Source organism: Oncorhynchus nerka, linkage group LG5 (assembly GCF_034236695.1).
Source record: "Oncorhynchus nerka isolate Pitt River linkage group LG5, Oner_Uvic_2.0, whole genome shotgun sequence".
Classification (NCBI taxonomy): domain Eukaryota; kingdom Metazoa; phylum Chordata; class Actinopteri; order Salmoniformes; family Salmonidae; genus Oncorhynchus; species Oncorhynchus nerka.
Window position 1 is genome coordinate 62,772,054 of NC_088400.1, and position 27,109 is coordinate 62,799,162.

General features: G+C 44.8%; 2 protein-coding genes across 6 annotated transcripts; both read right to left on the bottom strand.

The window, feature by feature from the left end:
• Positions 1-3,661: 3,661 nt before the first annotated feature.
• tspan37 (tetraspanin 37) lies at positions 3,662-7,722 on the bottom strand. 5 transcript variants are annotated; one of them, XM_029660573.2, is made up of 8 exons: positions 7,406-7,722; positions 7,144-7,227; positions 6,398-6,589; positions 6,190-6,264; positions 5,488-5,586; positions 5,255-5,407; positions 5,036-5,119; positions 3,662-4,873 (listed from the first exon to the last, which is right to left on the bottom strand). In XM_029660573.2, exons 2-8 carry the CDS (start codon positions 7,204-7,206, stop codon positions 4,748-4,750), a joined length of 792 nt encoding a protein of 263 aa, XP_029516433.1. In that variant the 5' UTR covers positions 7,207-7,227; positions 7,406-7,722; the 3' UTR covers positions 3,662-4,747. The 5 variants fall into 5 exon arrangements, 4 of the variants coding, with proteins under 4 accessions (XP_029516433.1, XP_029516432.1, XP_029516434.1 ...); XM_029660572.2 differs by having other exon boundaries at positions 5,204-5,407; XR_003863691.2 differs by having other exon boundaries at positions 4,784-4,873; positions 6,190-6,308.
• Positions 7,723-7,877: 155 nt separating this feature from the next.
• Positions 7,878-24,121, bottom strand: LOC115129884 (phospholipase D1-like). The gene is made up of 26 exons (XM_065018863.1): positions 23,961-24,121; positions 20,223-20,453; positions 19,965-20,134; positions 19,753-19,895; positions 17,849-17,957; positions 17,661-17,726; positions 16,865-16,923; positions 16,647-16,739; positions 16,343-16,495; positions 16,066-16,215; positions 15,251-15,334; positions 13,795-13,880; positions 13,176-13,285; positions 12,904-13,095; positions 12,558-12,780; positions 12,326-12,454; positions 11,635-11,753; positions 11,425-11,538; positions 11,248-11,358; positions 10,644-10,732; positions 10,391-10,504; positions 10,263-10,312; positions 9,909-10,046; positions 9,434-9,587; positions 9,171-9,288; positions 7,878-9,055 (listed from the first exon to the last, which is right to left on the bottom strand). The coding sequence occupies exons 2-26, from the start codon at positions 20,419-20,421 to the stop codon at positions 8,831-8,833; spliced, it is 3,198 nt and encodes a 1,065-aa protein (XP_064874935.1). The 5' UTR covers positions 20,422-20,453; positions 23,961-24,121; the 3' UTR covers positions 7,878-8,830.
• Between the last annotated feature and the right edge of the window lie 2,988 nt (positions 24,122-27,109).

Genomic DNA, 27,109 nt, shown 5'->3' on the forward strand with positions numbered 1-27,109 from the left:
ATGTTATCTACTAGAGAAAGAGTCAATTAAATAAAATCTGTATCAATATTTAGTGAGTGTGCCCTTTATATTGTTTTTTAAAATAAAAAATATACCTGTCCTTTGGTAGTGGTGAGAATGTTAATTTAGTTACCATGGAAACTTGTGACACTGAAGCACATGGCTGCAGCAGACAGTTGTTCCAAATGTAATGTAAATATTGTTTGTGTAGAGAATATATTTTTATTGTCATTATTTCCAAACAGGTTAAAATTTCTTTAATTTGTGGTATAATTTTTTTATAAACAATGACTACTAAAATATTGTTTTATTGTTGTGTATTATTATTATTAATAATAATAATAGGGGATGTAGTTCAAAAATGAATCTCAAAATGTTATTCAAAAGGCTCTTAGAACCCCTCTTAATGGATCCTCTTTGATGAACCCTTTCAAAGGGTTCTTCAAAGAGCTTATAGGGGTTCCCCCACAGTTTCAATCTGAAGAACCCCTAAAGGATACTCCAGGAACCTTTTCTTTTAAAAGTGTAGAGCAACAACAGGGGGAAAAGGACAAACTAACGAGGAACAAGAAAAGCAAAAGCAAAAGGCGCTTCTTGAATGGCACAAATCAGATCCTTTATCAGAAGTTTAAGAGGGAATATTCAGAGATTAAAATGTCCTACTAGGAATTCTGCAAAATACGTGCTTTTTAAGTTCTAAAGCCAACAGTCCAGGACAGGGACCCACGCCAACCTCAGTTCATGGTGGAGCAATTACAGTATCAAAGTGATCAGCTGCAACAACATTGAGAACCTCATTGAGTCTTTGCAGAGAACTACCTGTGTAAATACACCAGTGAAATCCAGGCAATTCACTTTGGCGATTCTCACAAGTAGGTGACTCTCCACACCTGTGTTGGATTTATTATTTTATTTCTCCTTTATTTAACCAGGTAGGCCAGTTGAGAACAAGTTCTCTTTTACAACTGCGATCTGGCCAAGATAAAGCAAAGCAGTGTGACAAAAACAACACAGAGTTACACATAAACAAACGTACAGTCAATAACACAATAGAAAAGCCTATGTACAGTGTATGCAAATGTAGTAAGAATTAGGGAGGAATAATGCAATAAATAGGACATAGAGGCGAAATAATTATGACGATGTGCAAGTAGAGATACTGGGGTGCAAAAAAGCAAAAAATTAAAATAACAATATGGGGATGAGGAAGTTGGATGTGCTATTTACAGATGGGCTGTATACAGGTACAGTGATCGGTAAGCTGATGCTTAAAGTTAGAGAGGGAGATAGGTCTCCAGCTTCAGTGATTTTTACAATTCGATTCTGTCATTGGCAGCAGAAAACTGGAAGGAAAGGCGGCCAAAGGAGGAGTTGGCTTTGGGGATGACCAGTGAAATATACCTGCTGGAGCACATGCTATGAATGGGTGCTGCTATGGTGACCAGTGACCTGAGATAAGGCGGGGCTTTACCTAGCAAAGACTTATAGACGACCTGGAGCCAGTGGGTTTGGCGAAGAATATGTAGTGAGGGCCAGCCATCGAGAGCATACAGGTTGCAGCGGTGGGTAGTATATGGGGCTTTGGTGACAAAACAGATGGCACTGTGATAGACCACATCCAATTTGCTGAGTAGAGTGTTGGAGGCTATTTTGTAAATGACGTGGTCAGTTTTACAAGGGGATGTTTGGCAGCATGAGTGAAGGAGGCTTTGTTTTGTGAAATAGGAAGCCGATTCTATTTTTAATTTTGGATTGGAGATGCTTAATGTGAGTCTGGAAGGAGAGTTTACAGTCTATGCAGACACCTAGGTATTTGTAGTTGTCCACATATTCTAAGTCAGAACCATCCAGAGTAGTGATGCTAGGCGGGCAGCAATCGGTTGAAGAGCATGCATTTAGTTTTACTAGCATTTTAAAGTAGTTGGTCGCCACGGAAGGAGAGTTGTATGGCATTGAAGCTCGTCTGTAGGTTAGTTAACAGTGTCCAAAAAAGGGCCATATGTATACAGAATGGTGTCGTTTGCGTAGAGGTGGATCAGAGAATCACCAGCAGCAAGAGCGACATCATTGATATATACAAAGAAAAGAGTCGGCCCAGAATTGAACCCTGTGGCACCCCCATAGAGACCGCCAGAGGTACGCACAACAGGCCCTAAGAAATGTAACATACTGAACTCTGAGAAGTAGTTAGTGATCCAGGTGAGGCAGTCATTAGAGAAACCAAGGCTATTGAGTCTGCCGATAAGAATGCAGTGATTGACACAGTTGAAAGCCTTGGCCAGGTCGATGAAGACGGCGGCACAGTACTGTCTCTTATCGATGGCGGTTATGATATCGTTTAGGACCTTGAGCGTGGCTGAGGTGCACCCATGACCAGCTCGAGTATCCAGATTGCATAGTGGAGAAGGTACGGTGGGAATTGAAATGACCGGTAATCTGTTAACTTGGCTTTCGAAGATTTTAGAAAAGCAGGGCAGGATGGATATAGGTCTATAACAGTTTGGGTCTAGAGTGTCTCCCCCTTTGAAGAGGGGGATGACCGTGGCAGCTTTCCAATCTTTGGGGATCTCAGACGATACAAAAGAGAGGTTGAACAGGCTTGTAATAGGTGTTGCAACAATTTCAGCTGATCATTTTAGAAAGAGGGTCCAGATTGTCTAGCCCCGCTGATTTGTAGGGATCCAGATCTTGCAGCTCTTTCAGAATGTCAGCTGTCTGGATTTGGGTGAAGGAGAAGTGTGTGGGGGTGGGGGGGGGGCTTGGGCAAGTTTTTGCAGGGGGTGCAAAGCTGTTGACCAGGGTAGGGGTAGCCAGGTAGAAAGCATGGACAGTCGTAGAGAAATGCTTATTTAAATTATCGGATATCGTTGATGTAACGGTGGTGTCAGTGTTTCCTAGCCTCATTGCAGTGGGCAGCTGGGAGGACATGCTCTTATTCTCTATGGAATTTAGTGTCCCAAATCTTTTGGAAATAGTGCTACAGGATGCACATTTCTGTTTGAAAAAGCTAGCCTTAGCTTTCCTAACTGACTGTGTATATTGGTTCCTGACTTCCCTGAAAAGTTGCATATCTTGGGGGCTTTCGATGCTAATGCTGTACACCACAGGATGTTTTTGTGCTGGTCAAGGACAGTCAAGTCTGGGGTGAACCAAGGCCTATATCTGTTCTTAGTTGTACATTTTTTGAATGGGGCATGCTTATTTAAGATGGTGAGGAAAGCACTTTTAAAGAGCAACCAGGCATCCTCTACTGACGGGATGAGGTCAATATCCTTCCAGGATACCCGGGCCAGGTCCATTAGAAATATACCACAAATGATAGTTTCACTTTGCTCACTGAGCTCTTCTGTGCAGATGACCCCTTTGCTATCCGGGCCCATCTCTCAAATCCACTGGCCTACTTCCTTGAGCTCTGCCCATCGGCTACTTTTGGAATGTTACTGTGTCTTATAAAATGTTTAACAATGGTTGTTATTCAAAATGTTTTCAATAATATATTAGTTTTTAAATCCGTTTTTTGGGGTTTTTACTTATATGTCCACCACACCTTGTCATTCCCCCCACACCCATATATTTTTAGGTACATTAGTATATTATGTATAACTTACATTGATTTGTTTTATATAGGGAAATTATCATCATTTAAAAAATTAAAAAAAGGTTGGGGGGGTATCTTATTTTTATTATCTTTTTCCAGCTGTCACAAAGGCAAGTCTATAAATTCAGGCGTCATGTTGAATTATTCATATCAGGATAACCGTAAATCTCTTAAAATACTCAATACACAAATGTATAAGAAATGTGTTAAATTAATTACTTCATTTTTAACAAAAATGTATGTTTAATGACGTGATGGAAATAAAATGTGTCCATGGCTGTCTGAGAAAAATATGTACATTCCTGAATAGGACGATAGCAGCCATTATCAGATATTTTCTAGACAAATCAAAGAATTATACTGGTAAAATGGTGTTTCAATAACATATCATTTCTGAAAGCTTGCAGGGCCAAAATGCCCTAAATTGCAGAATTACCCAGCTACATACAGGTAAGTTACAATCAAACAATAGCCACACAACATAGTTTCAACAAGTTAATTACTCAAGACATGCAGGGCAGTGTAAACATGTCATTAATATGTCATCTGCAGGACATGTGACATGTTGACAATTGTTTTTGATAGAGTGGCTTCTTTAACAAGCATGCATCTACATCAGTGAACAAAAACAAAACATTGTGGCCATGACATATTCCAGTTGATCCTTATGAAACGAAGGAAGTGTATGCAGAAGTGTAGGACACTTTTAGAGCACATCTTCCTTCACAGATGTGTATACATTAGTTTAGTGAAAGCAAGATAATCACTCTTTTAAAGTAGCTTCACCAACAAGATCGGGGATGATTACGTCAATTACCTGTAATGGTACCCTAGGGGCCCTGGAGCTGCCCAGACAACTAGAACCACACACACACACACACACACAACACCACTAGAGAGCAGTCTTCAAACAGCGCTTACACTAAAAGGGCATTATCAGCATTTTCACAATTTCGTAGTATTCTTCCAACCTGTGTGGAAATATGATATAAAACACTGGAGGAAAAAAAAAAACACAAAAAAAACACAAAAAAAACACACAAAAAAACAAAACAAATGTTTGACTGCACTGGGGCTTTAAGGTCCACAGCATCATGAACTTTACCAAGGTTCAGGACATAGTATATCTAAAGTAGATGAGACTCTGGTTCAGGCCCACTCCCTGTCCAGTATTCCATACTCCCTGTCCAGTATTCCATACTCCCTGTCCAGTATTCCATACTCCAACAGAGGCTGGTCCCTCATCAGCTGAGCCACACTCACAAACCCTACAGTCTGAGAGAGAGAGAGAGAGAGAGAGAGAGACTAGTATGGCACTACTGTACCTGATCTTGTCCAATAAGAAACACACATTTTTATTTTCTGTTGTAAAATGTTCTTCAACGTGACCCTTATGTTGTTCCACTATACCCCACAGTGCCCTCTAGTGGTTCCCACCTCCACTAGCGCCACTGCCAGAGATGACCAGATGATGAGATGCAGAACAAAAAGCAAGGCCTCCTCCAGCTTCACCTGGCAGCCCTGAGGGAGAGGACACACACACACAGGGTAAGGGGAGTGACATCTCTCTGGAATTAAATGCTGTCCAGATGTGTATCTACATACCTTTGGATCACCACAGAGGGCTAGGGCTGGTGTGTGTGTGTGTGTGTATACCTTTGGATATAGTAGCCCGGGCAGCTCCAGGGTACCGTTGCAGGTGTGGTAGGTGTAATTACAGCAGCTGTGAGGTACACTGCCCCGCCCACTGTGGTTAAACCAGGGCGTGGCCAACCAGTCACGGTAGTCATAGATTCCACAGCACTGCAACTGGAGAGGATTCACGTCACAGAGTCATTAGATCAGTTCAGATCCCCCCCCCCCTCTCTCACACACACACACACACACACCTCTTTCTGTGTGGCGTCCACAGCATCGGAGTATGGGTCCTGACATCTTCCTGTGTATCTTTGAAAAACACTACTGAAGGGAGCCAGCTCTGAGTCCACCTGAAAGCAGGTCAGTCACATGTTATTTATCATAAGTATAACATACAGTGAGTGTACAAAACATTAAGGACACCTTCCTAATTTTGAGTTGCACCCCGCACTTTTGCCCTCAGAACAGCCTCCATTCCTCAGGGCATGGACTCTACAAGGTGTCGAAAGTGTTCCACAGGGATGCTGGCCCATGTTGACTCCCATGATTCCCACAAGTTGGCTGGATATCCTTTGGGTGGTGGACCATTCTTGATACACACAGGAAACTGGTGTGAATAAAAACAGCAGCGTTGCAATTCTTGACACAAACCGGTATCAAAGGCACTTAGATCTTTTGTCTCACCCATTCATCCTCTGAATGGCACACTTACACAATACATGTCTCAATGGTCTCAAGACTTTAAAAATCCTTCTTCAACCGGTCTCCTCCCCTTCATCTACACTGATTGAAGTGGATTTAACAAGTGGCATATATAAGGGATCATAGACTGACCAGGTGAAAGCTGTGTCATGGAAAGAGTTGTCCTTGTTGTTTTGTACACTCAGTGTAGAATGTCATATGGTGATGTGTGCTCTTTCTGTAGTTTTGTAAAGCCATATATATCTAAGTACCTTTCCTGCGTTGACATAGGCCAGAGCAGCAGCAGTTGCCTCCAGGCAGAAAACCACAACCAGCAGATAGACAAACTGAAATGCCCAAAACCATGGCAACATATAAGCTGTATCCCAAACTGTAGAGGAAGCATGAGCTATGAAAAGCAAAAATACATACATGTTATTATATTCAGACACACGCAAGTACACACAAACACTCACTCACCACGCCCTGCAGCAAGGCTGACTTTCTGAGGGACACCCAGATGCCCAGTCCTCCACTGGCCAATAGGAGAGTAGCGCTGGCCAGAGCTAGGCATGCTGGGAGGATGATGTATGTGTGGGTGAAGAAGATGCCATTGTGTCTGTAGTTCAACAACAGGTACATACCACTCAGACCTACCACCAGACCTGCCACCTAGAGATGGAGGGAGACAGTGTTTATCATATCATTCAGTAATAAATCATTCGTGAAGGTGCAGTGCAGAAATAACTCATTCAGAAAAAAATCTTAATGTATATCTTTCTGAAAATATGTATGTGTGTGCTCTTGTAAAATAATGAAATCCCACTAGCTCTGAGGCTTCCTTAGTTCTCACGGAATTACACACACACACAACCTTTTCAGTTAGTCAAGTGGATTCAACAGCATCTAGGCAATTAATCTGTAAACATGTAGCAAGAATGAATAGAAGCGAGACAGAGTGGCAGAAACTGTTGGCTAGACAATACGAAGCACATTCTGTCTTTTAATGATATACATTATATAGTTTTTTCAGTGGGCAAGATGAACAATACATATCAAAAGTGCATAGAAATATGAAATAGGCTGAAGTTAAATAAATATTACAATACGTATAAATGATGCCATTCCTTGACGTCTGTTAGCTTAAACAGTCTCACAGGACGCACAAAGCAGAAGCACATTACGGTCAGCGGTGTCGGAATTTGCTTAATGTTGTAAGATCTTACCCATAGAAGTTGGCAAGTTATCTGAATAACTATTTTTAAAGCTCGTCGTCTTGTTTCGCCCATTTTATCTCAAACAGCAGTGCTCTGTGTATTTGAAGAAGTTATATATTTACTTAGTCACGGGGTTTACTCCATACAGCACAGACATTCCACCACAGCAGAATGTCAAGTTGTAATATCAAGAAACAAAACAAGGTGGAAAAATAACGTTTTTCCAATTCAACATCAAATTCAACATCAAAAGTGTGCACGCATAACTTGCCGTTTTTCTCCAACCGCATCAAATTATTCAGGCATTTCTCAGAAGAGAGAGAAGCAGCAGCATGACAGCGATAAGGAAGTAGCGGAAGGATTTTTACATTAACCCCATCGCTCCCACTGGGTGCCTGAGCAGAGCTGGTGTATACAGCTACATGGTACATCATGTATTTTACACTGGAGCCTGCTCCTCCTCTCGCGTTAATCAGCCAATCAATCAATCAATTAATCAATCAGTCATACGTTTTAAGTAGGTAAATGCAGACAGACAGAGATAGATGGGTGTGTGGCGCCCTCTGCTGGCTGGTGTGGACTGACATTGGTAAGAACATCCCATCGGGTTCGTGCTCATCCCATCCTTGCAGTGGAATAGATCTACGCTGACATGACACTGGCAGTTGAGAACCAGAACAGCACTCCAGTCTCTCCAGTAAAGTTGATTTTATTATCAAGTATATTGAAAATGTATTTTGAAATCATGGGATTGATGATTTAATTATATAATAGGCAATATGATACATTATTTATACAACAGGCAATACAAATACATACAAGGTGTGATAGAACAGCAGGTGTATTAAAGGCAGAAGGCTGTAGGTAGTTGTGATTCATGCTGAAATTCAGTGAGTGTTTATAGTGACATTTTGTGCTTCACTTAACATTCGTGACGAGCGTTAAAAGCCTCGTTTTACAATTACGATTTTACAGAACAATTCCATGTTTAGATTGTAAACATTTACATGTCTTCTTCTCAAAGGCAACCTCTATTCTAGAAAAGAAAGAAAAAAACTGAACTTTAGGCCCCACAGCTAAAGACAGTATGTAAGCTTACGTAGTTCTACGACCATACGAACATGCGACAGGCATAGGAGAGTGTCCAGGGTCGCGTTCAGAAGGCACAAAACAGGACAAAACATTTAGAAATGAAGGAGGTTCTACTTGAACTGAAGTGCTCATTTTCTTCACCCATTTTCAGGTGTATTCAGTCAGGTGAAACATTCTAAACCTATACATTTGCAGATAGAAATATATTCATGTGGAGCTAACCAGGTTCCTATCCTACATGATGAGAGGTGATGATCTGTTCTACACAATATATTTCTATCTGAATATCCTGTAGCGTTGTGTCCTCCTGATTACTTCCTCACTAGTCCGCGTGGCAATCAGTCTCATTGGCTGAGTTGTGGATGTGACAGGCCAAGCGGCATCATGGTCCTCCATGTTTGTGGTTTAAGTTGTCAGCTATCAGCTGGAGGTCCAGAGATCAGTCTAAAGATCCACAGTTCAATGCAGTGGTCTGTGTGTGTGTGTGTCTTGTCCTGTGTGTCTGTGTGTGTGTGTGTGTGGCTAGTCCTGAGTGTGTGTGTCTTGTCCTGTGTGTGTGTGTGTGTGTGTGGCTAGTCCTGAGTGTGTGTGTGTATCTAGTCCTCTAGGTCCAGATCTCAGTAGGCACCATGCCCTCCTTGGTCCCAACAGAAGGCATTAGGTTCTGTTCTGAGAGGAAGTCCAGAGGGAATTGAACCAGGAACCCTCTGATCCTCCTTAGCTCCTCCTGGGCTTTACCTGGGTCAGACTGGGCCAGGCCTGGGTTCGTCTGGTAACTCTCTAACTCAGACATGTTACGAACCAGGGAGGACGGCAGGCACCGGAACACCTGGAGAGAGAGGAGGGAGGGAGAATGAGAGAGAAAGAGAGAGTAAAGTTACTTAAACATCTCTTTCATAAAGCAGGTTACACACACACACACACACACACACATACACACACACCTTCTCATAGATGGTTGCGTTGCGTCCAGCGGTGGTCATCCAGACATCCTTATAGAAGTGGTCAGAGATAGGGTCAGACACATCTATGGTCGTGTCCATATGGGCTCCAAGGACAGTTCTGACAGGAGAGAACACACACACACAATGAGATGCGATGTGGTCTTAGTGATTAGATGAGGACCAAAAGGACCAAGTTACACACTCCCAAACCACCCAAGGCGTAACTGTAGTGTGTGTGCATGTGTGTGTGTGTGTGTGTGTACCTGAAGCACTCTAGACGAAGCGCCAGTGCGTAGCGTCCAGCCTGGTACTCATGTCCGTCCATCACCGCGGTAATGGTCTCAGAGTCCTCAATGATCACCGCCACCTCGCTGTCACGCTTCCCCAACATGCTGCGGTCGTTGATGTTGGCCGAACCTAACACAGACACACACACACACACACAGAAAACGCATCAGATTGCAGCCAACACCAATGGGATGAACACATAGGCTGCAGTTCACCCATTCACCAGCAGGCTGGTTAAATCGGTAAGCTGCTCTGACAACTGATGCTTAAAGTTAGAGAGGGAGATATACGACTCCAGTCTAACTCTAAGCATCACAATTCTTAGTCATGCTTGTTATATGAATATGAAACATGTTGAATACTTTTTGTGTCTCACTCCCTGAAATCACTTAATGAAAACATACGCACTCACACAAGACCGCCTTCTCCCCACCCCCAACACACACCTACCGATGATGACGGTGTTGTCGTCTGCGATGAGCATCTTGCTGTGGACGTAGACGAGCTCTGTGACCAGGCGTCCCTCCAGCTCAGCGTGGGTCCTCAGACCACAGAACGAGATGTAGTTCATCCACTGTAGTTCATCCACTGGAACACACACACACACACACACACACGGTTAGTTCTCAGACCACAGAACGAGATGTAGTTCATCCACTGTAGTTCATCCACTGGAACACACACACACACACACAGTTCTCAGACCACAGAACCATATGGAGTTCACCCACTGGAGGTGTGTGTGTGTGTGTGTGTGTGTGTGTGTGTGTGTGTGTGTGTGTGTGTGTGTGTGAATATCCTTACTTTCTTTCTTCAGCTGGGAGATGATGGAGTATTCACCTCTGATCATGGTCCTGAAGAGGATAGGAGAGTTCAGTTAATAATGAAAACACTGCATGTTGTGTGTGTGTGTGTGTGTGTGTGTGTGTCACCTGTAGTTGAAGTGCATGACGGCCTGAAGGGCGTTTCCTCCCCCTGTTGTGATGTCACCTTCAAACCCAGGAAGTAGTGGAGTCACCACGTACACACGGAACTTCTTGCCCTCCCTACAGAGAGATAAAAACTCATCAAATACTGCACCTCGCACACCTATACCTTACACATCAACACACACACACACCAACAAACACACACACACACCAACACACACACACACACACCTTACACACCAACACACACACATACTTGTGAGCTCTGAGGATCCTCTCGATGAGCGCTTCTCCGATCTTGTTGTAGACCATCTTGTTGTCAGAACAACTGATGAAAAACTGGTTCTGATGAGAGAGAGAGTGAGAGAGAGAGAGAGAGAGAGAGAGAGTGTGAGTGAGTGAGTGAGTGAGAGAGAGAGAGAGAGAGAGAGAGAGAGAGAGAGAGAAAAAAGAATGAGAGAGAGAGAGAGAAAAGAATGAGAGAGAGAGTGAGTGAGTGAGTGAGTGAGTGAGTGAGTGAGTGAGTGAGTGAGTGAGTGAGTGAGTGAGTGAGTGAGTGAGTGAGTGAGTGAGTGAGTGTGTGAGAGAGAGAGAGAGAGAAAAGAATGAGAGAGAGGAGAGAGAGAGAGAGATGAGGTGAGGTGAAGTGAAGAGTGCTAAAGTGGAAGAAGGTAGGGTCACTCACTAGAATTGTTATGTAGTGATCTGTAGGGTATGTAGTGTTGTGTCGTGTTATAAGGTGTATATGCACCTATACGTAGTTGAGGTGCTGTGGATTGCTAGTACTTCGGAGTGCTATGTAGAGTGTACTGGATGCAGTGCTACACAGTGTAATGTAGTAGTATGTACAGTGTATGTACCTCTATGTAGATGAAGTGCTTGCTCCTGGCGATAGTCTGGAGGTAGGCGTTGTGGATGGACTCCTCATGATACTTAATACCTGCTGACCAGTCAGCTGCTGACCGCAACACCTGGACAGGACAACACACGTTAGTGTGTCAGCAGTGTGTGTGTGTGTGTGTGTGTGTGTGTCTTACCTGTACTCTAGTGGGAACACAGTCGGGCACCTGGTACCTCAGCTCGCTGGCACTGCTGTGAGACTTGGGCAGGAGGTACGGGTAGGAGAGAGAATGATACTTAGGCTTCATTATCTACAGAGAGAAAGAGAGAATAGACAGACGTGGGAAAGCGGCTCTCAGTTCAACGAGGCACTTGAGGTACGGTAACGGGTGTGTGCTGTGTCTGACCTTACAGAAGTTCCAGCGCTGTATGAAGTGTCTGGCCACGTCCCTGGCAGCTTTCCCATGGACCACAGAGGAGATGTCATGCCACGGCATCCTGGGAGTGGTGTACCTGTCAATGAAGTCTGGAGAGAGAGAAGGAGGGAGGGAGTGAGGGAGGGAGGGAGGGGGGAGAGAGAGAAGGAGGGAGGGAGGGAGGGAGGGATGGAGAGGGGAGAGAGAGAAGGATGGAGAGGGAGGGAGGGAGGGAGGGAGGGAGGGAGGGAGAGGAGGGAGGGAGGGAGGGGGAGAGGGAGAGAGAGAAGGAGGGAGGGAGGGAGGGAGAGAAGGAGGGAGGGAGGGAGGAAGGGAGAGAAGGAGGGAGGGAGGGAGGGAGGGAGGGAGGGAGGGAGGGAGGGAGGGAGGGAGGGAGGGAAGGATGGAGAGGGAGAGAGAGAGAAGGATGGAGAGGGAGAGAGAGAGGGAGAGAAACACATCAACAGTTGATCTCATAAATGAGGTGTTATCACCATTATTAGAGGAAAACTACAGTCAAAGAATGTAGTGTGTGCGCTAGGATGTGTGAGTGTGTGTGTGTGTGTGTGTGTGTTTGTGTGTGGTAGGGAGGGGTTGTGTGTGTGTGTAACTGTTCTGATCCCCCTCTCTGTCTTTCTCTGTTAAATTCTCTCTCTCTCTCGTGTGTGTGTGTGTGTCCTACCATCAAAGGGTTTCTCCAGCTGTATCCAGTCCTTGTAGACAAAGTTGCAGTAGTCTTTTCCATGCCAAAACCTGGTGTTACCCCTCAGCTCTCCTACACCTGTCTGGAGGCTCCGCACTGAACCACTGCCTGCACACACACACACACACAGGGGGGTCAGATCAGTGACACACATATACGCAGCCCTTTCACACACACACACACAAACACACACACACACACACAAACGTACCAGCGCTGTCCAAGGAGCTGATGCTGTCTGCATGCTGCAGAGTGTGTTTGTGGAGGTGTTTGACCAGGGAGAAGTGCATCCTCCTGGTTCGACCAATCCCCTTCAGCCGCGGAAGCTCCACCCCTGGGTTGCCAGGCAGTGATTGGTTGCCTCCGTTGCTATTGGCAGCACCATCAGTAGAGGACACTCCCCTACTGGAGGGATGGTGGGCAGAGCTCTGAGACTGAAGGTGAGGATAAAGGAAAGGGTCACTTATTTTTGTGGTTTTATGTCAGCTCAAAAGGTTTTTGCTATTCAAAGTTTGTGTGTGTTAGTGTGTGTGTGACTGCGTGTGTGTGTGTCTGACCTGCTCCATCTCCAGGGCAACAGAGCGTGTCACACTCCCCACATCTGTCAGGCGATGCTCTCGGTCGTCCCAGCGACCATACGCCAGGTCGATCCCGCCAACGAAGGCCACCGATTGGTCGATGATGATGATCTTCTCGTGATGCGCCCACAGGTAGACAGACGACGACACATGGTCCGGGTGGCGCATCACCTGAAGGAAAAACACACACACATTTAATACACACACAGACACAGACGCACACACACACACACACACAGACACACTCCTACCTTAATGTTGGGGTGCAGGTGCATTAGTGTTCTCTTGCTGTATTCACTGTTGATGCCCAGAGCTAGCTCCACCTCCTTATAGAGCATCACAAAGATATGAACCCCTGTTGCTGTAGAGAGAGAGAGAGAGAGACAGAGAGAGACAGAGAGAGCGAGAGACAGAGAGAGACAGAGAGAGAGAGAGAGAGATGGTGTATGGGCCAATTCCAACGTTCCTATTATATTAGCTAACGTGATATTGCAGCTATGACAGAGAGACAGAGAGAGATACAGAGAGAGAGAGAGAGAGCGACAGAGAGAGCGACAGAGAGAGAGAGCGACAGAGAGAGCGACAGAGAGAGCGAGAGAGAGAGAGAGAGAGAGAGAGACAGAGAGAGAGATAGCGAGAGAGAAAGAGAGAGAGATAGCGAGAGAGAGAGAGAGAGAGAGCGACAGAGAGAGAGAGAGAGACAGAGAGAGAGATAGCGAGAGAGAAAGAGAGAGAGAGAGCGAGAGAGAGAGAGAGAGAGAGAGAGAGAGATGGTGAATGGGCCAATTACTACGTTCCTATTATATTAGCTAACATGTGATATTGCAGTATCAGTGGGTAGAAATGTCATCTGGAAAAACAATTCTAAACTCACCGCTTTGCGTTTGAGGATGCAGTCCAGTCTCCATTTGTTTCCCTCCACAACTGGCCTCTTCAGGAAGATCTCTGGACTCAACCTACACACACAAATACACACACACACACACGCACACACACACACGCACGCACACACACACACACACACACACACACACACACACACACACACACACACACACACACACACACACACATACACACCAAAACCTATTAGTGAAATGTGGTAAGCTGTTCAACCAGTTTGATGAGCAAACTACTTTGCATATTACAGTGTCTGTTTAGCTCCAGGAATGAGTATTTAGCCAAAATATTTGAAAAGAAGTCGACTTCAGTTGACCTCATGTTACTCCCCCCTACTAGTGTAGTGAGAGGTGAGCCAGGTCCTGTAAGGTTACAGATACTCTGTAGGACCCTCTGCCAACAGGCAGCGGTGGAATAAGTACTACATTGTCATACTTGAGTAAAGGTAAAGATATCTTAATAGAAAATGACTCAAGTAAAAGTGAAAGTCACCCAGTAAAATACTACTTGAGTGAAAGTCTGAAAGGATTTGGTTTTAAATATACTTAAGTATCAAAAGTAAATATAATTGCTAAAATATACTTAAGTATTCAAATAAATCATTTCAACTTCCTTATATTAAACAAACCAGATGGCACAATATTCATATTTTTTAAATTGACGGATAGCCAGGGGCACGCTCCAACACTCCGACATCATTTACAAAAGAAGCATCTGTGTTTAGTGAGTCCGCCAGATCAGAGGCAGTAGGGATGACCAGGGATGTTCTCTTGATAAGTGTGTGAATTGGACCATTTTCCTGCCAAAATGTAACGAGTACTTTTGGGTGTCAGGGAAAATGTATGAAGTAAAAAGTACATTATTTTCATTAGGAATGCAGTGAAGTAAAAGTCAAATTTGCCTAAAACATAAATAGTTAAGTCAAGTACAAATACACAAAAAAACGACTAGTATTTTTACTTAAGTACTTTACACCACTGCCAACAGGTGTACAGATAGCATTACATTACACTACCACACATTTAGCATTACATTACACTACCACACATTTAGCATTACATTACACTACCACACATTTAGCATTACATTACACTACCACACATTTAGCATTACATTACACTACCACACATTTAGCATTACATTACACTACCACACATTTATACAATCTCACTTATCAGGAGTTGACAGTAAGAATACTGTACAGGTTTTCGATCTGGGACTGGTAAACTATACCACATATATAGACTGCATTTACAGTCTGCTTGGGTGATGACATGTAGCTGTGTTATGTTGTGGTGAGTATTCACACTCTAACGGCTGACGGCAATGTCCATTTCCCTACACACATACACACACACACAAACACACAGGCATGCACACATACACACACACACACATACACATAAACACACAGGCATGCACATACCACCAGTCAGTGATGAAGATCTCTTCTTTAGCTTCTTCCAGAGCATCAGCTACATCCTCCATGTAGGTCTTCCCATTCACATACCTACACACACACACACACACACACACACACACACACACACAGGCATGCACACATACACACACGCACGCACGCACGCACGCACGCACGCACACACACACACACACACACACACACACACACACACACACACACACACACACGCACGCAAGCACACATGCACACACACACACACACACACACACACTCAGTGGTTGACACCTCCTAGTTCCTCATTGATCATAACAGAGTATTTTAGATGCAGACACCAGTTGACAGTTCCAGTCAACCAAACCCACATGATGTTGGCTACAAAAGCACATTCTCCACAGACAGACGGGCATAGAGAGAAGCTCACAGACACACACACTTAACATAGACTAAAGTTACATCTAACTACTGAACTTAACATAGACTAAAGTTACATCTAACTACTGAACTTAACATGGACTAAAGTTACATCTAACTACTGAACTTAACATGGACTAAACTTACATCTAACTACTAAACTTAACATTGACTAAACTTACATCTAACTACTAAACTTAACATTGACTAAACTTACATCTAACTACTGAACTTAACATGGACTAAACTTACATCTAACTACTGAACTTAACATGGACTAAACTTACAACTAACTACTGAACTTAACATAGACTAAAGTTACATCTAACTACTAAACTTTACTTTAGTAATTTTTTTTTTTGCGGGGGGGGGGGGGTCGATTGTATTTTCCCAGTTTCCATAGTTACCATTTGGCAGGGATGTTCTGCTCCTCCTGAGCAAAGGAACCAAATCGATGGTCTCGTAGAAACGCCCTCCCGTGTTTACGGACAAAGTCTTCTATCGCCTGGCCCCACCACCGAGCATGTCTGTAGCTGTTCAACTTCAGTACAAGGCACCTACATGCACGCATGAACACACACACACACACACACACACACACACACACACACACACACACACACACACAGTTAACTCCTTAATCTCCTGGCCCCACCTCCTAGCATGTCTGTACACACATCACACCTGGAGAGGCTGTCGATGCGTACTCCGTATTTGGTCTCGGTGTCTTTGGAGTCCATTTTGACGCTGAACTCTTTGTCCAACAGGAGAACAAAGGAAATGGCTCCTGAGTCTGGCTTCATGTAGAAGAGGAACGAATCCTTCATCACCAACCAGCTGTGCGCGCACACACACACACACACACACACACACACACACACACACACACACACACACACACACACACACACACACACAGGGAGAGATACATCAGTGTGTGTGCGTGAATGTTTGTGCGTGCATTGTGTTTGTACGTGTGTGTACTAACCGTTTAGACCAGCGGTAGCAGACTTCACTGTGACCACAGCAGTTCAAGCCTGGGATACGATGACCTCCGGAACGCTTGTGTATCATCCCCTCCCTGAAACATGTTTAAATGATGAATACACAAAATAAAACAAATCCATTTTCAGCTATTCCAATAACAATGGGCATGACGGCGCAGTCATAAAGACAGGATCTGTTAATGAATCTGTTGTTCCTCACAGTCCTTTAGGTCCCAGGTCATGGATGAAGGACATCTGGCTGACGTCTATAAACTCCATCTGAGGAGAGAGAGGAACCGTATTAATGGGTATTAGATAAAGAGAGAAGTAGTAGTTGTTCCAGCTCCGGTCGCCTATAGTCTAGTCTAGTCTAGTTTAGTAGTAGAGGGGCTATGTCATCAACCCTCAACCCTCAAAGTTCCATAATGGGGCCAAAATGGCAGCCATCTTGTTCAGGGAGAAATTCAAAACCAGTCTAATTGCAATGAATGGCAGTAGAGGCCTAATCCTGGTTTTACTTATGCAGGAAAATAAAAGTAAGGCATGTGGTGTATCAGAAATTGTGTAATGGAATTATTGTCAACCTAGAATATTGTCATATCATTTTAAATACAGTTTAGACAGGTTTTATACACATTTTCTGTATAAATAGCCTCTAAATATATGTAAACAGACCGTACATGTCTCAGATTTCTTGGAAAGCTGAAAGTGCCATTACATGATACAATATCAGAAGTCCTATCATCAACTGATTTGAGACAGTATATGGCTGTGGATTGACTGTATTGTTTGAATAGAATGTTGGCATATTGGCAGTTAATTTGAAAAAATCTATCCTCTAAAAGTGTCTGGCTGGTTAACACAAATCCAGTCCAGACAAATTCTTCAAATTCTGTATTTTACACAATATCTTATCACAGCACTGGAACACCATGGTTGACCAACACCCTGACCATCATAAGAAGGTTCATGTCCATTCTAGTATTGCAATTCATAATTCTATGAGTAGTACTCACAGTGTGGTAGTATTTCCTGTACATGGCCATCCTTAGCAGCTTGTTCAGATAATCTTCCAGCTGTTTCTGTACAGGGAACATAATACATGCAGTATTACTACAGTAGATCTACTGTGCAGTGTTTATATGAAGTATATACTGTATTCTTCTATAAAGTTAATACGACAAGCACACTCAAACACACCTACCCTTCTGCTGTAGACCTGTTCGTCTTGTGCCAACTCATCTCCGCCACGGGGTAGCTCCGGCATATGTCTGGCTTCACTCTTCTTCATTGTCCTCCTCCTCGTTGTGTGGCTGAGAGAGAGTGAGAGAGAGAGAGAGAGAGAGAGAGAGAGAGAGAGAGAGAAAGAGGTAAGGAGTGGTAAAGACTGGTAAAGAAGTAGAAGGTAGGGTCACTCACTGGTATTGGGGAGAAATAATATGTACATATCTACTGTATCGTGAAAAAATATTTCTGTGTACGTACGGTGCCTTGCAAAAGTATTCATCCCCTTGGTGTTTTTCCTGTGCACATTTCTAATTGGATTTCATGTAAATGGACATACACAAAATAATCAAAATTGGTGAAGTGAAGTTTAAAAAATAACTTGTTTCAAAAAAAGTATAAAAAGGCAAAAAAACAAAAGTGGTGCATGCATATGTATTCACACCCTTCGCTATGAAACCCCTAAATAAGATCTGGTGCCTTCAGATGTCACATAATTAGCTAAATAAAGTCCACCTGTGTGCAATCTAAGTGTCACATGATCCCAGTATATATACACCTGTTCTGAAAGGCCCCAGAGTCTACAACACCACTAAGCAAGGGGCAACACCAAGCAAGCAGTACTGTGAAGACCAAGGAGCTCTCCAAACAGGTCAGGGAGAAAGTTGTGGAGAAATACAGATCGGTGTTGAGTTGTAAAAAAATATCAGAAACTTTGAACATCCCATGGAGCACCGTTAAATCCATTATTTAAAAAATGAATATGGCACCATAACAAACCTGACAAGAGATGGCCGCCCACCAAAACTCATGGACCAGGCAAGGAGGGCATTAATCAGAGAGGCAACAAAGAGACCAAAGATAACCCTGCAGGAGCTGAAAAGCTCCACAGCGGAGATTGGAGTATCTGTCCATAGGACCACTTTAAGCCTTACAGTCCAAAGAGCTGGGCTTTACGGAAGAGTGGCCAGAAAAAAAGCCATTGCTTAAAGAGAAAAATAAGCAAACACGCTTGGCTTTTACCACAAGGCATGTGGGAGACTCCCCAAACATATGGAAGAAGGGTGGTCAGATGAGACTAAACTTGAGCTTTTTGTCTTTTAAGGAAAATGCTATGTCTGACGCAAACCCAACACCTTCCATCACCCCGAGAACACATCCCCACAGTGAAACATGGTGGTGGCAGCATCATGCTGTGGGGATGTTTTTCATCGGCAGGGACTGGGAAACTGGTCAGAATTGAAGGGATGATGGATGGGGCTAAATACAGGGAAATTCTTGAGGGAAACCTTTCAGTCTTCCAGAGATTTGAGACTGGGACGTAGGTTCACCTTCCAGCAGGACAATGACCCTAAGTATACTGCTAAAGCAACACTCGAGTCGTTTAAGAGGAAACATTTAAATGTCTTGGAATGGCCTAGTCAAAGTCCAGACCTCAATCCATTTGAGAATCTGTGGTACGACTTAAAGATTGCTGTACACCAGCGGAACCCATCCAACTTGAAGGAGCTGGAGCAGTTTTGCCTTGAAGAATGGGCAAAAATCCCAGTGGCTAGATGTGCCAAGCTTATAGAGACATATGCCAAGAGACTTTCAGCAGTAATTGCTGAAAAAGGTGGCTCTACAAAGTATTGACTTCGGGGGAGGTGAATAGTTATGCACGCTCAAGTTTTCTGTTTTTTTTTTGTCTTATTTCTTGTTTGTCTCACAAGAAAAATATTTGGCATCTTCAAAGTGATAGGCATGTTGTGTAAATCAAATGATACAAACCCCCCCAAAAAAATCTATTTTACTTCCAGGTTGTAAGGCAACAAAATAGGAAAAAGGGGGGTGAATACTTTCACAAGCCACTGTATATGTGTGTGTGTCTGTGTGTGAGTGTACCTGCGGGAGGGTAGCGGCACCCTCATGAACATCTTGTATCGGACCAGTTCTCTGTGGAGGTCCATGAAGTGTTTCTCCTTTCTCTTGACCACCCAGCTGAACTCTCCATGTCTCAGCTCAATCTTAAACACTGCAGGCTGACTCTACACAGACAGAGATCAAGTGTGAATGTGTGTGTGTGTGAGCGTGAGCGTGCATGTGTGTGTGGGTACCTTGTTGACACTCCTCTGTGCCGTGATGTTGAACCTGTCCTGGGCTGTGTTGAACCTCTCCACCTCCAGTATCTTAGCAGTGATGGGGACAGTAGGGAGATAGACCCTGGCTTCAGACTCCTTAAAACCCACGGTGTGATACACAGCACTGAACCCTATACGACTGTCCCCTGGAGAGGTAGCGAAAAAGCCAATTGGATACATCTCTCATCATATCATTCATATCAAGAGCTTTCACACACACACACATACACACACCTATGGTGATAGGGTCATTGTCAGTCTCCTCTCCATCTCCCATGTCCAACTCTCTGGTGTCCAAACTCTCAACTACGTCCGACATCTTCCTGCTGATGCCGAGGCCGTCTGTGATGTCACCGGGTTCCACAGCAATGTCAGAGGGGTCAGAGGTCGTCAGTTGAAGGCTGCTGGTGGTGGCGGGGTCTTTATCCAGCATGCCTAGCTCTCAGCCCTCAGAACAGGGCACACCTGGATGAGGAGAGGAGGAGAAGAGAGGAGAACTTGAACCGTTGAATAGTCATAACGTTGTCTGCTTTGTAGAGAAGTTGTTTCTGTCCAAGAGTAAGAGACAGCTGTATGTTGCGCTGCATGTATTATCACTTTCTACTGCAGTGCAGATCATCCCTGCAGCAGTGTGTGTCGGTGTGTGGGTGGGTGGGTGTGTGTATGTACGTGCTTGCCTGTGTGTGAACTTGCATTTGAGGGAGAAACACACATACCTGACATCCTTCCCCTCAAATTCAAGACTCCCACACACACATCCCAGAATAGAACCAATGGTTGTCCACTAACAGTAGAGGGCCATTGGTTAGAGATGCTGCTACCTCATTGGCTGACGCTGGCCCTGCAGAGAGCTACAGGAAGTCAATGGAAGCTGTCTTCCAAAATAGTAGAGTATAGAACAGTGTGTGTGTATAATGGGTAGGACTGGACCAGTACTATAATTAATGTCTTACTGGAGACTATAATGCCAGTCATTAAAGCTCTGCTTGTACTCTACAGTAAGACTCTCAGCACACAGAGTAGACTACGTATCACTGCCAGGGTCAGAGAGAAATAATCATCTTAACAGGCACTGGGCCTTTCCAAACACACCACATTAAAGACAGAACCCAAGTGTGTGTGTCCTTAGTGCAACGCCAAGCCAGACAGACAGACAGGCGGGGCTCCATGGCAACAAGAGGGATGTGATGTCATTTCTGGTCAGAAGCCTAGAAAGTTCTCTGAGGAAAGTCAAGGCCGGCGTGCGCACACCCTCACACACACACATTTGACTGTAAAACTCTGTTGGCTTACGACAGTGTCTGGCTCTTTGTGTGTGGTAGCATGTTGAGTCTTGTTTTGTGTGTGTTACGCTGTCATGATGACGTCTGTGTGTGTCAGTGAGTTCTGTCTGGCCTCAAAAGACCTTCAGATAATCTTCTAGACTAGTGTGTTGTATTTGGTGTCCTATTTGTATTTTATATTTATGAGGGATCCCCGCTACTTCCTGTCAAGGCAGCAGCTACTCTTCCTGGGGTACAAACAAGTTAAGGCACTTACATTACACATAAAACAAAAGACAAAACAGTCCATCATATAACGTTATTACATCACTGCATATCTACAATACAAATCCTTTTTTTTTTTGCTTATTACGCATGCTCAGAATGATAGCAGACACAGTGTGTGAAGCTGTGTGTTTGTGATCTATGTCAGTGGGGCATCGCCCACCCTAGTGTCTTGGGTTTCCGCCCACTATGCCGATGACCTAGAAGTCAGCCGTAGCACGGCACAGTGTGTGTGTGTGGGGGTTTGAATTCTCTCTCCCTCTTTCCGTCGCTCACTCTCTGTGACACACACACACACGGACAAAAACACACACGGACACAAACACACACACACCGCTTTACGTCTCGCTCGAGGCCTCTGTCATGTCCCAGTGGAATGGAATTGTTAATCTTCAGTCAGTACTGGAATGAATGGGATCAGAGAAAGAGAGGGGGTGATAGAGAGAGAGAGAAGGGGTTGAAGAAGAGGGGAAGAGAGAGAGAGAGAGAGAGAGAGAGAGAGGTAGGAAGAGAGAGGGATGACAGATGGAGAGTTGCTTTTATCTACTTCCTGTTTCCTGTCCAGGGTTGTCATGATGATGTTTTTTGTCAAATAGGAGAAAACTATAAATACCAGCTACTCTATGTCACCAAACATTATCCTTCCTTATTTTTCTATTCATTTTTGATAAATTGTTATCTACACATGCACAAAGACACACACACACACACGCACGCACATACCAGAAAGATAAGTGAGAAGAGATTTGTGGACACAACATGGCATTTACAGTCAATGTGGTGCCAACCTCCGCCTAGCACAGATGACAGAGAGAGAGCAACAGAGTGAGAGAGTGGTCTGTGACACCTCTGTCTCTGCCTACACTAAAGCTGTTTATTATCTAATCATGGGAGAGAGAGAGAGAGAGAGAGAGAGAGAGAGAGAGAGAGAGAGAGAGAGAAAGAGAGAGAGAGAGAAAGAGAGGGGTAATTATTATCACCAGAGCTGAGTCCTGCTGGCTGTAATACAAGGCTTCATTGTACACATCTTTCTAACACAATCACACACACACACACACACACACACACACACACACACACACACACACACACACACACACACACACACACACACACACACACACTGTATTCTACTTTCCAGCAGGTGGTTTGAGTTTACATGTTGGCTTGATCTCTCTGAGCTGAAACCACCTGTGTGTGAGGACAATGACTATGTTAATCTTAGGGGTTAGGTTTAGAATTAGGGATAGGGTTAGAGTTAGGGATTAGGGGTAAGGGTTAGGTTTAGGGTTAGAATTAGGGATAGGGTTAGAGTTAGGGATTAGGGTTAGGGGTGAGGGAAAATAGGATTTTGAATGCAAAAATAAATTTGGTTCCCACAAGGATAGAATAACAAGTGTGTGTGTGTGTGTGTGTGTGTGTGTGTGTGTGTGTGTGTGTGTGTGTGTGTGTGTGTGTGTGTGTGTGTGTGTGTGTGGAATGAGAGTGTGCACCGTTTCACAAATGTTGACAATGACTGTTACAGTTATCCTGGATGAATGACTGATCAAACATAATGACTGATCAAACATAATGACTGATCAAACATAATGACTGATCAAAAATAATGACTGATCAAACATAATGACTGATCAAACATAATGACTGATCAAACATAATGACTGATCAAACATACTGACTGATCAAACATACTGACTGATCAAACATAATGACTGATCAAACATACTGACTGATCAAACATACTGACTGATCAAACATACTGACTGATCAAACATAATGACTGATCAAACATACTGACTGATCAAATATAATGACTGATCAAACTAGACAGAATGACAAGACAGAGAGCTAGTCAGTACAGTCAGACTAAACCTCGTCATCCAGCCAGAGGCTTCTAACTGCCCCACCATAGTTAATATGTATTCAGGAACAGGATGTGTAGAGCAGAGAGAGGGAGACAAGAGGTCATGAAACTCAGCTATGATTGTTTTGTTAGGAGAGGAGCCCCACAGAACTGTGTAATGTCTTATATCACCTACAACAACAAAGAGACTTGGTGTAGTCTTTGAAACGTTGAATCTGTTCTACAAATGTGGCAAGTAACAACGTTACCAATAAAGACGGCACATGTACTGGTGAGGAGAAACTAAGAGGGAGGAAAGGCGAGAAGGAGAGGGAGAGTGAGGAGAAGGGGATATGAACGAGGGAGTGAGTTGAAGGAAATGGAGAGGGAGGAAAAGGAGAGAGAACAGTAACTGTTGAGCTAGCGAGGGACAGTCAGTCAGACATATCAAAAGCAGCAACAAGCTTTCACAACATGGTGGGAGAGAGAGAGAGAGATAAGGTACACACACACACACTACTTCTCCATTGGAACAAATATAGAACAGGGTGACAGAGAGAGAGAAAGAAAAACTTCACTGACCTGCTCCTGCTCCTGTCCTCATTTTGATTTGTCCCTCTTCTAGACTACTGAGTAGACTAAACACACACATGTGCACACACTACAAACATACACACACTCTACACACCCTATACACACTCAGTGTACCGTTCCTCTTGTATAACAGAGTGTATGTGAACGAATGTACTGTGGAAACAACTCCTCTAAGAAAATTCCTCAAGAGAGGAGGGGCTACCAAACTCTAAACCAATCAGCTGCATTGAAACAGTCATACCCTCCCCCTGGGTTCTCTCATTGGGGGAATCTGCAGGAATCTGAGCTGAGTTGGAGGGCTTTGGGTAAGGGGAGGGATTAGAGGAGAGATCAAAAAATTATAAGACTGACAGCCTACAGGAAGGAGGTCAGAGACCTGACATTGTGCTACCAGGACAACAACCTCTGCCTCAACGTCAGCAAGACAAAGGAGCTGATCGTGGACTACAGGAAACGGAGGGCCGAGCACACCCCCATCCACATCGATTGGGCTGTAGTGGAGCAGGTCGAGAGCTTCAAATTCCTTGGTGTCCACATCACTAAGGAATTATCATGGTCCACACACACTAACACAGTCATGGTGAGGGCACAACAACACCTCTTCCCCCTCAGGAGGTTGAAAAGATTCGACATGGGCCCTCAGATCTTCAAAAATCTATACAGCTGCACCATTGAGAACATCTTGACTGGCTGCATCACCACTTGTTTTGATATGACAACTGCTTGGCATCCGACCGCAAGGCTTGAGAAAATCTTATAGGAAGAATGGGAAAAAAATACCAAATTCAGAAGTGCAAAGCTAATACAGACATATACCCAAGATGACTCAAAACTGTAATCGCCGCCAAAGGTGCTTCTACAAAGTCTTGAATCAGGGGTGTGTGTACTTATGGAAATTAGATATTTCGGTATTTAATTTTCAATAACTTTTCTACAATTTCTAAAAACATGCTTTCACTTTGTCATTATGGGGTATTGTGTGTAGATGGGTGTATCACTTTTCAGGTAAGACCCAGATGCAGACACTGTCGAAGTAACAAAACTAGTACAGGGGCAGGCAAAACGACAGGTCAAGGGCAGGCAGAGGTCAGTAATCCAGATAGGGTGCAAAAGGTCCAGAACGGCAGGCAGTCTCAGGGTCAGAGCAGGCAGGGGTCAATAATTCAGTTTGGTGTGCAAGGTACAGAACGGCAGGCAGGCTCAGGGTCAGGTCAGGCAGAATGGTCAAAACTGGAAAGAACTAGAACAGACAGGAGCAAGGGGGAAAACGCTGGTAGATTTCGCTAAACAAAACAAACTGGCAACAGACAAACAGAGAACACAGGTATAAATACACTAGGGATAATGGGGAAGATTAGAGACACCTAAAACATGAGACAAAGGTCTATGGGAGATGTGTTTAATTCTGGAAACATGAAAAGTGGGATGTATACAGAGGGAGATGGGCAACAGAAGATGAACAACAGATGGGCTAATGACCTTGGAAATGGGGAAAGGGCCTATAATCTAATCCGGGTGGAGAGTTTGCGGGAGGCTTTGGAAAACCGATCCACTACGGTCAGAATGGCGGTGTTGCCTTCAGACAGGGGGAGACCCGTGACAAAGTCCAGGGATATATGCGAGACCAGGTACGGTGAGGGACAGGCAGTGGTTGAAGGAGAGCTTGCCGAGGAGTCTTGTTCTGTGCACAGATCGTGCATGCGGTGATGAACATGGAGAAGTCTGGAACCATGGTAGGCCACCAAAAGCGTTGTCGCACAAAGGCCGGGGTCCGCCGTGAGCCCAGGTGGCAGGTTCGCAATTCTCTGCTTTTACAAAAAGCTGGTTCTCCAGGAGGTGTTGGAGAACCTGTCGGACATGGAGCACATGGTCTTGGGTGGAGCGGGAGAAGACGAGGATGTCATCGAGGTAGACGATGATGAACCAGTTCAGTTTATGTCACGGAGAACATTATTAACCAGAGCCTGGAACACAGCAGGGCGTTGGTAAAGCCAAATGGCATGATCAGATACTCGTGTTGAAGGCAGTCTTCCACTCATCCCCTTCCCGTATCCGCACCAGGTGGTAGGCTTTCCGTAGGTCCAGCTTGGAGAACACGGAGGCCCCCTGGAGCAGCTCGATGGCCGAGGAGATGAGGGGTAGCAGGTAGCGATTCTTCACCGTGATGTCGTTGAGACCCGAGTAGTTTCTGCACAGGTGCAGAGTATTGTCCATCTTCTCCACAAAGAAGAACCCTGCGCCGACGGGGAGGCAGAAGGATGGATGAACCCTGCAGCTAGGGAGTCCTCAGTGTAGGTCTACGGATCCGACAGAGAGTACAGTCGTCGCTGGGGCGGAGTGGTGCCTGGGAGAAGGTCAATCCCGCAGTCATATGGTCAGTGCGGCGGAAGCGAAGTGGTCCGGGCCTTACTGAACACCTCCTGGTACTCCGCGGGAATGTCAAAGAGGTCCAGGGAAACATCCGAGCCCCCAGGAAGATGTCCCGAGGCAGGCTGTGCTGACTTCAGGCAATAGGCGTAGCAGAACGAGCTCCAGCCCATGACAGCACCAGCAGAGCAGTCACTGAGGGGATTGTGTCACTGGAGCCAGGAGAATCCCAATACCACAGGAACCTGTATAGCCGTTCAGCTGGAGACAGCCTAGCTCTGCCTAGTTGCATCAGCTCGGGAAGAGGTGAATTGAGAGTCTTCGGAGACTCTTGGGGAACTCGGGTAGCCTCGGGTTCTCTCGGCAACAGAGCCGTCTGGGACTTCCGGGATGCCTCGGAGGCGAGGTGGAATCCTTGGAGGGCGAGTGAAACCGAATCTCCTCTACTTTCTACGTTCCTGTAGTCGCCCATCAATTCGAATGGACAAGGCGATGAGCGAGTTAAGATCCGTCAGTAGTTCCCGGGCTGCAAGCTCGTCCTTTACGTCCTCATGCAGGGACATGTCGAACAGCGCTTCCGGGTTCTAGGCACTCTCAGCAGCCAACGTGCGGAAATCCACCGCGTAGTCTGCCACACTGTGGGAGTCTTGCCACACCTGGAGTAACTTCCGGGCAGCCTCTCTCTCGGACAATGGAGCATCGAAAACTTTCTTTACCTCCATCACGAACTCCTCCAGACTGAAGCATACGGCCGACTGTTGTTCCCATTC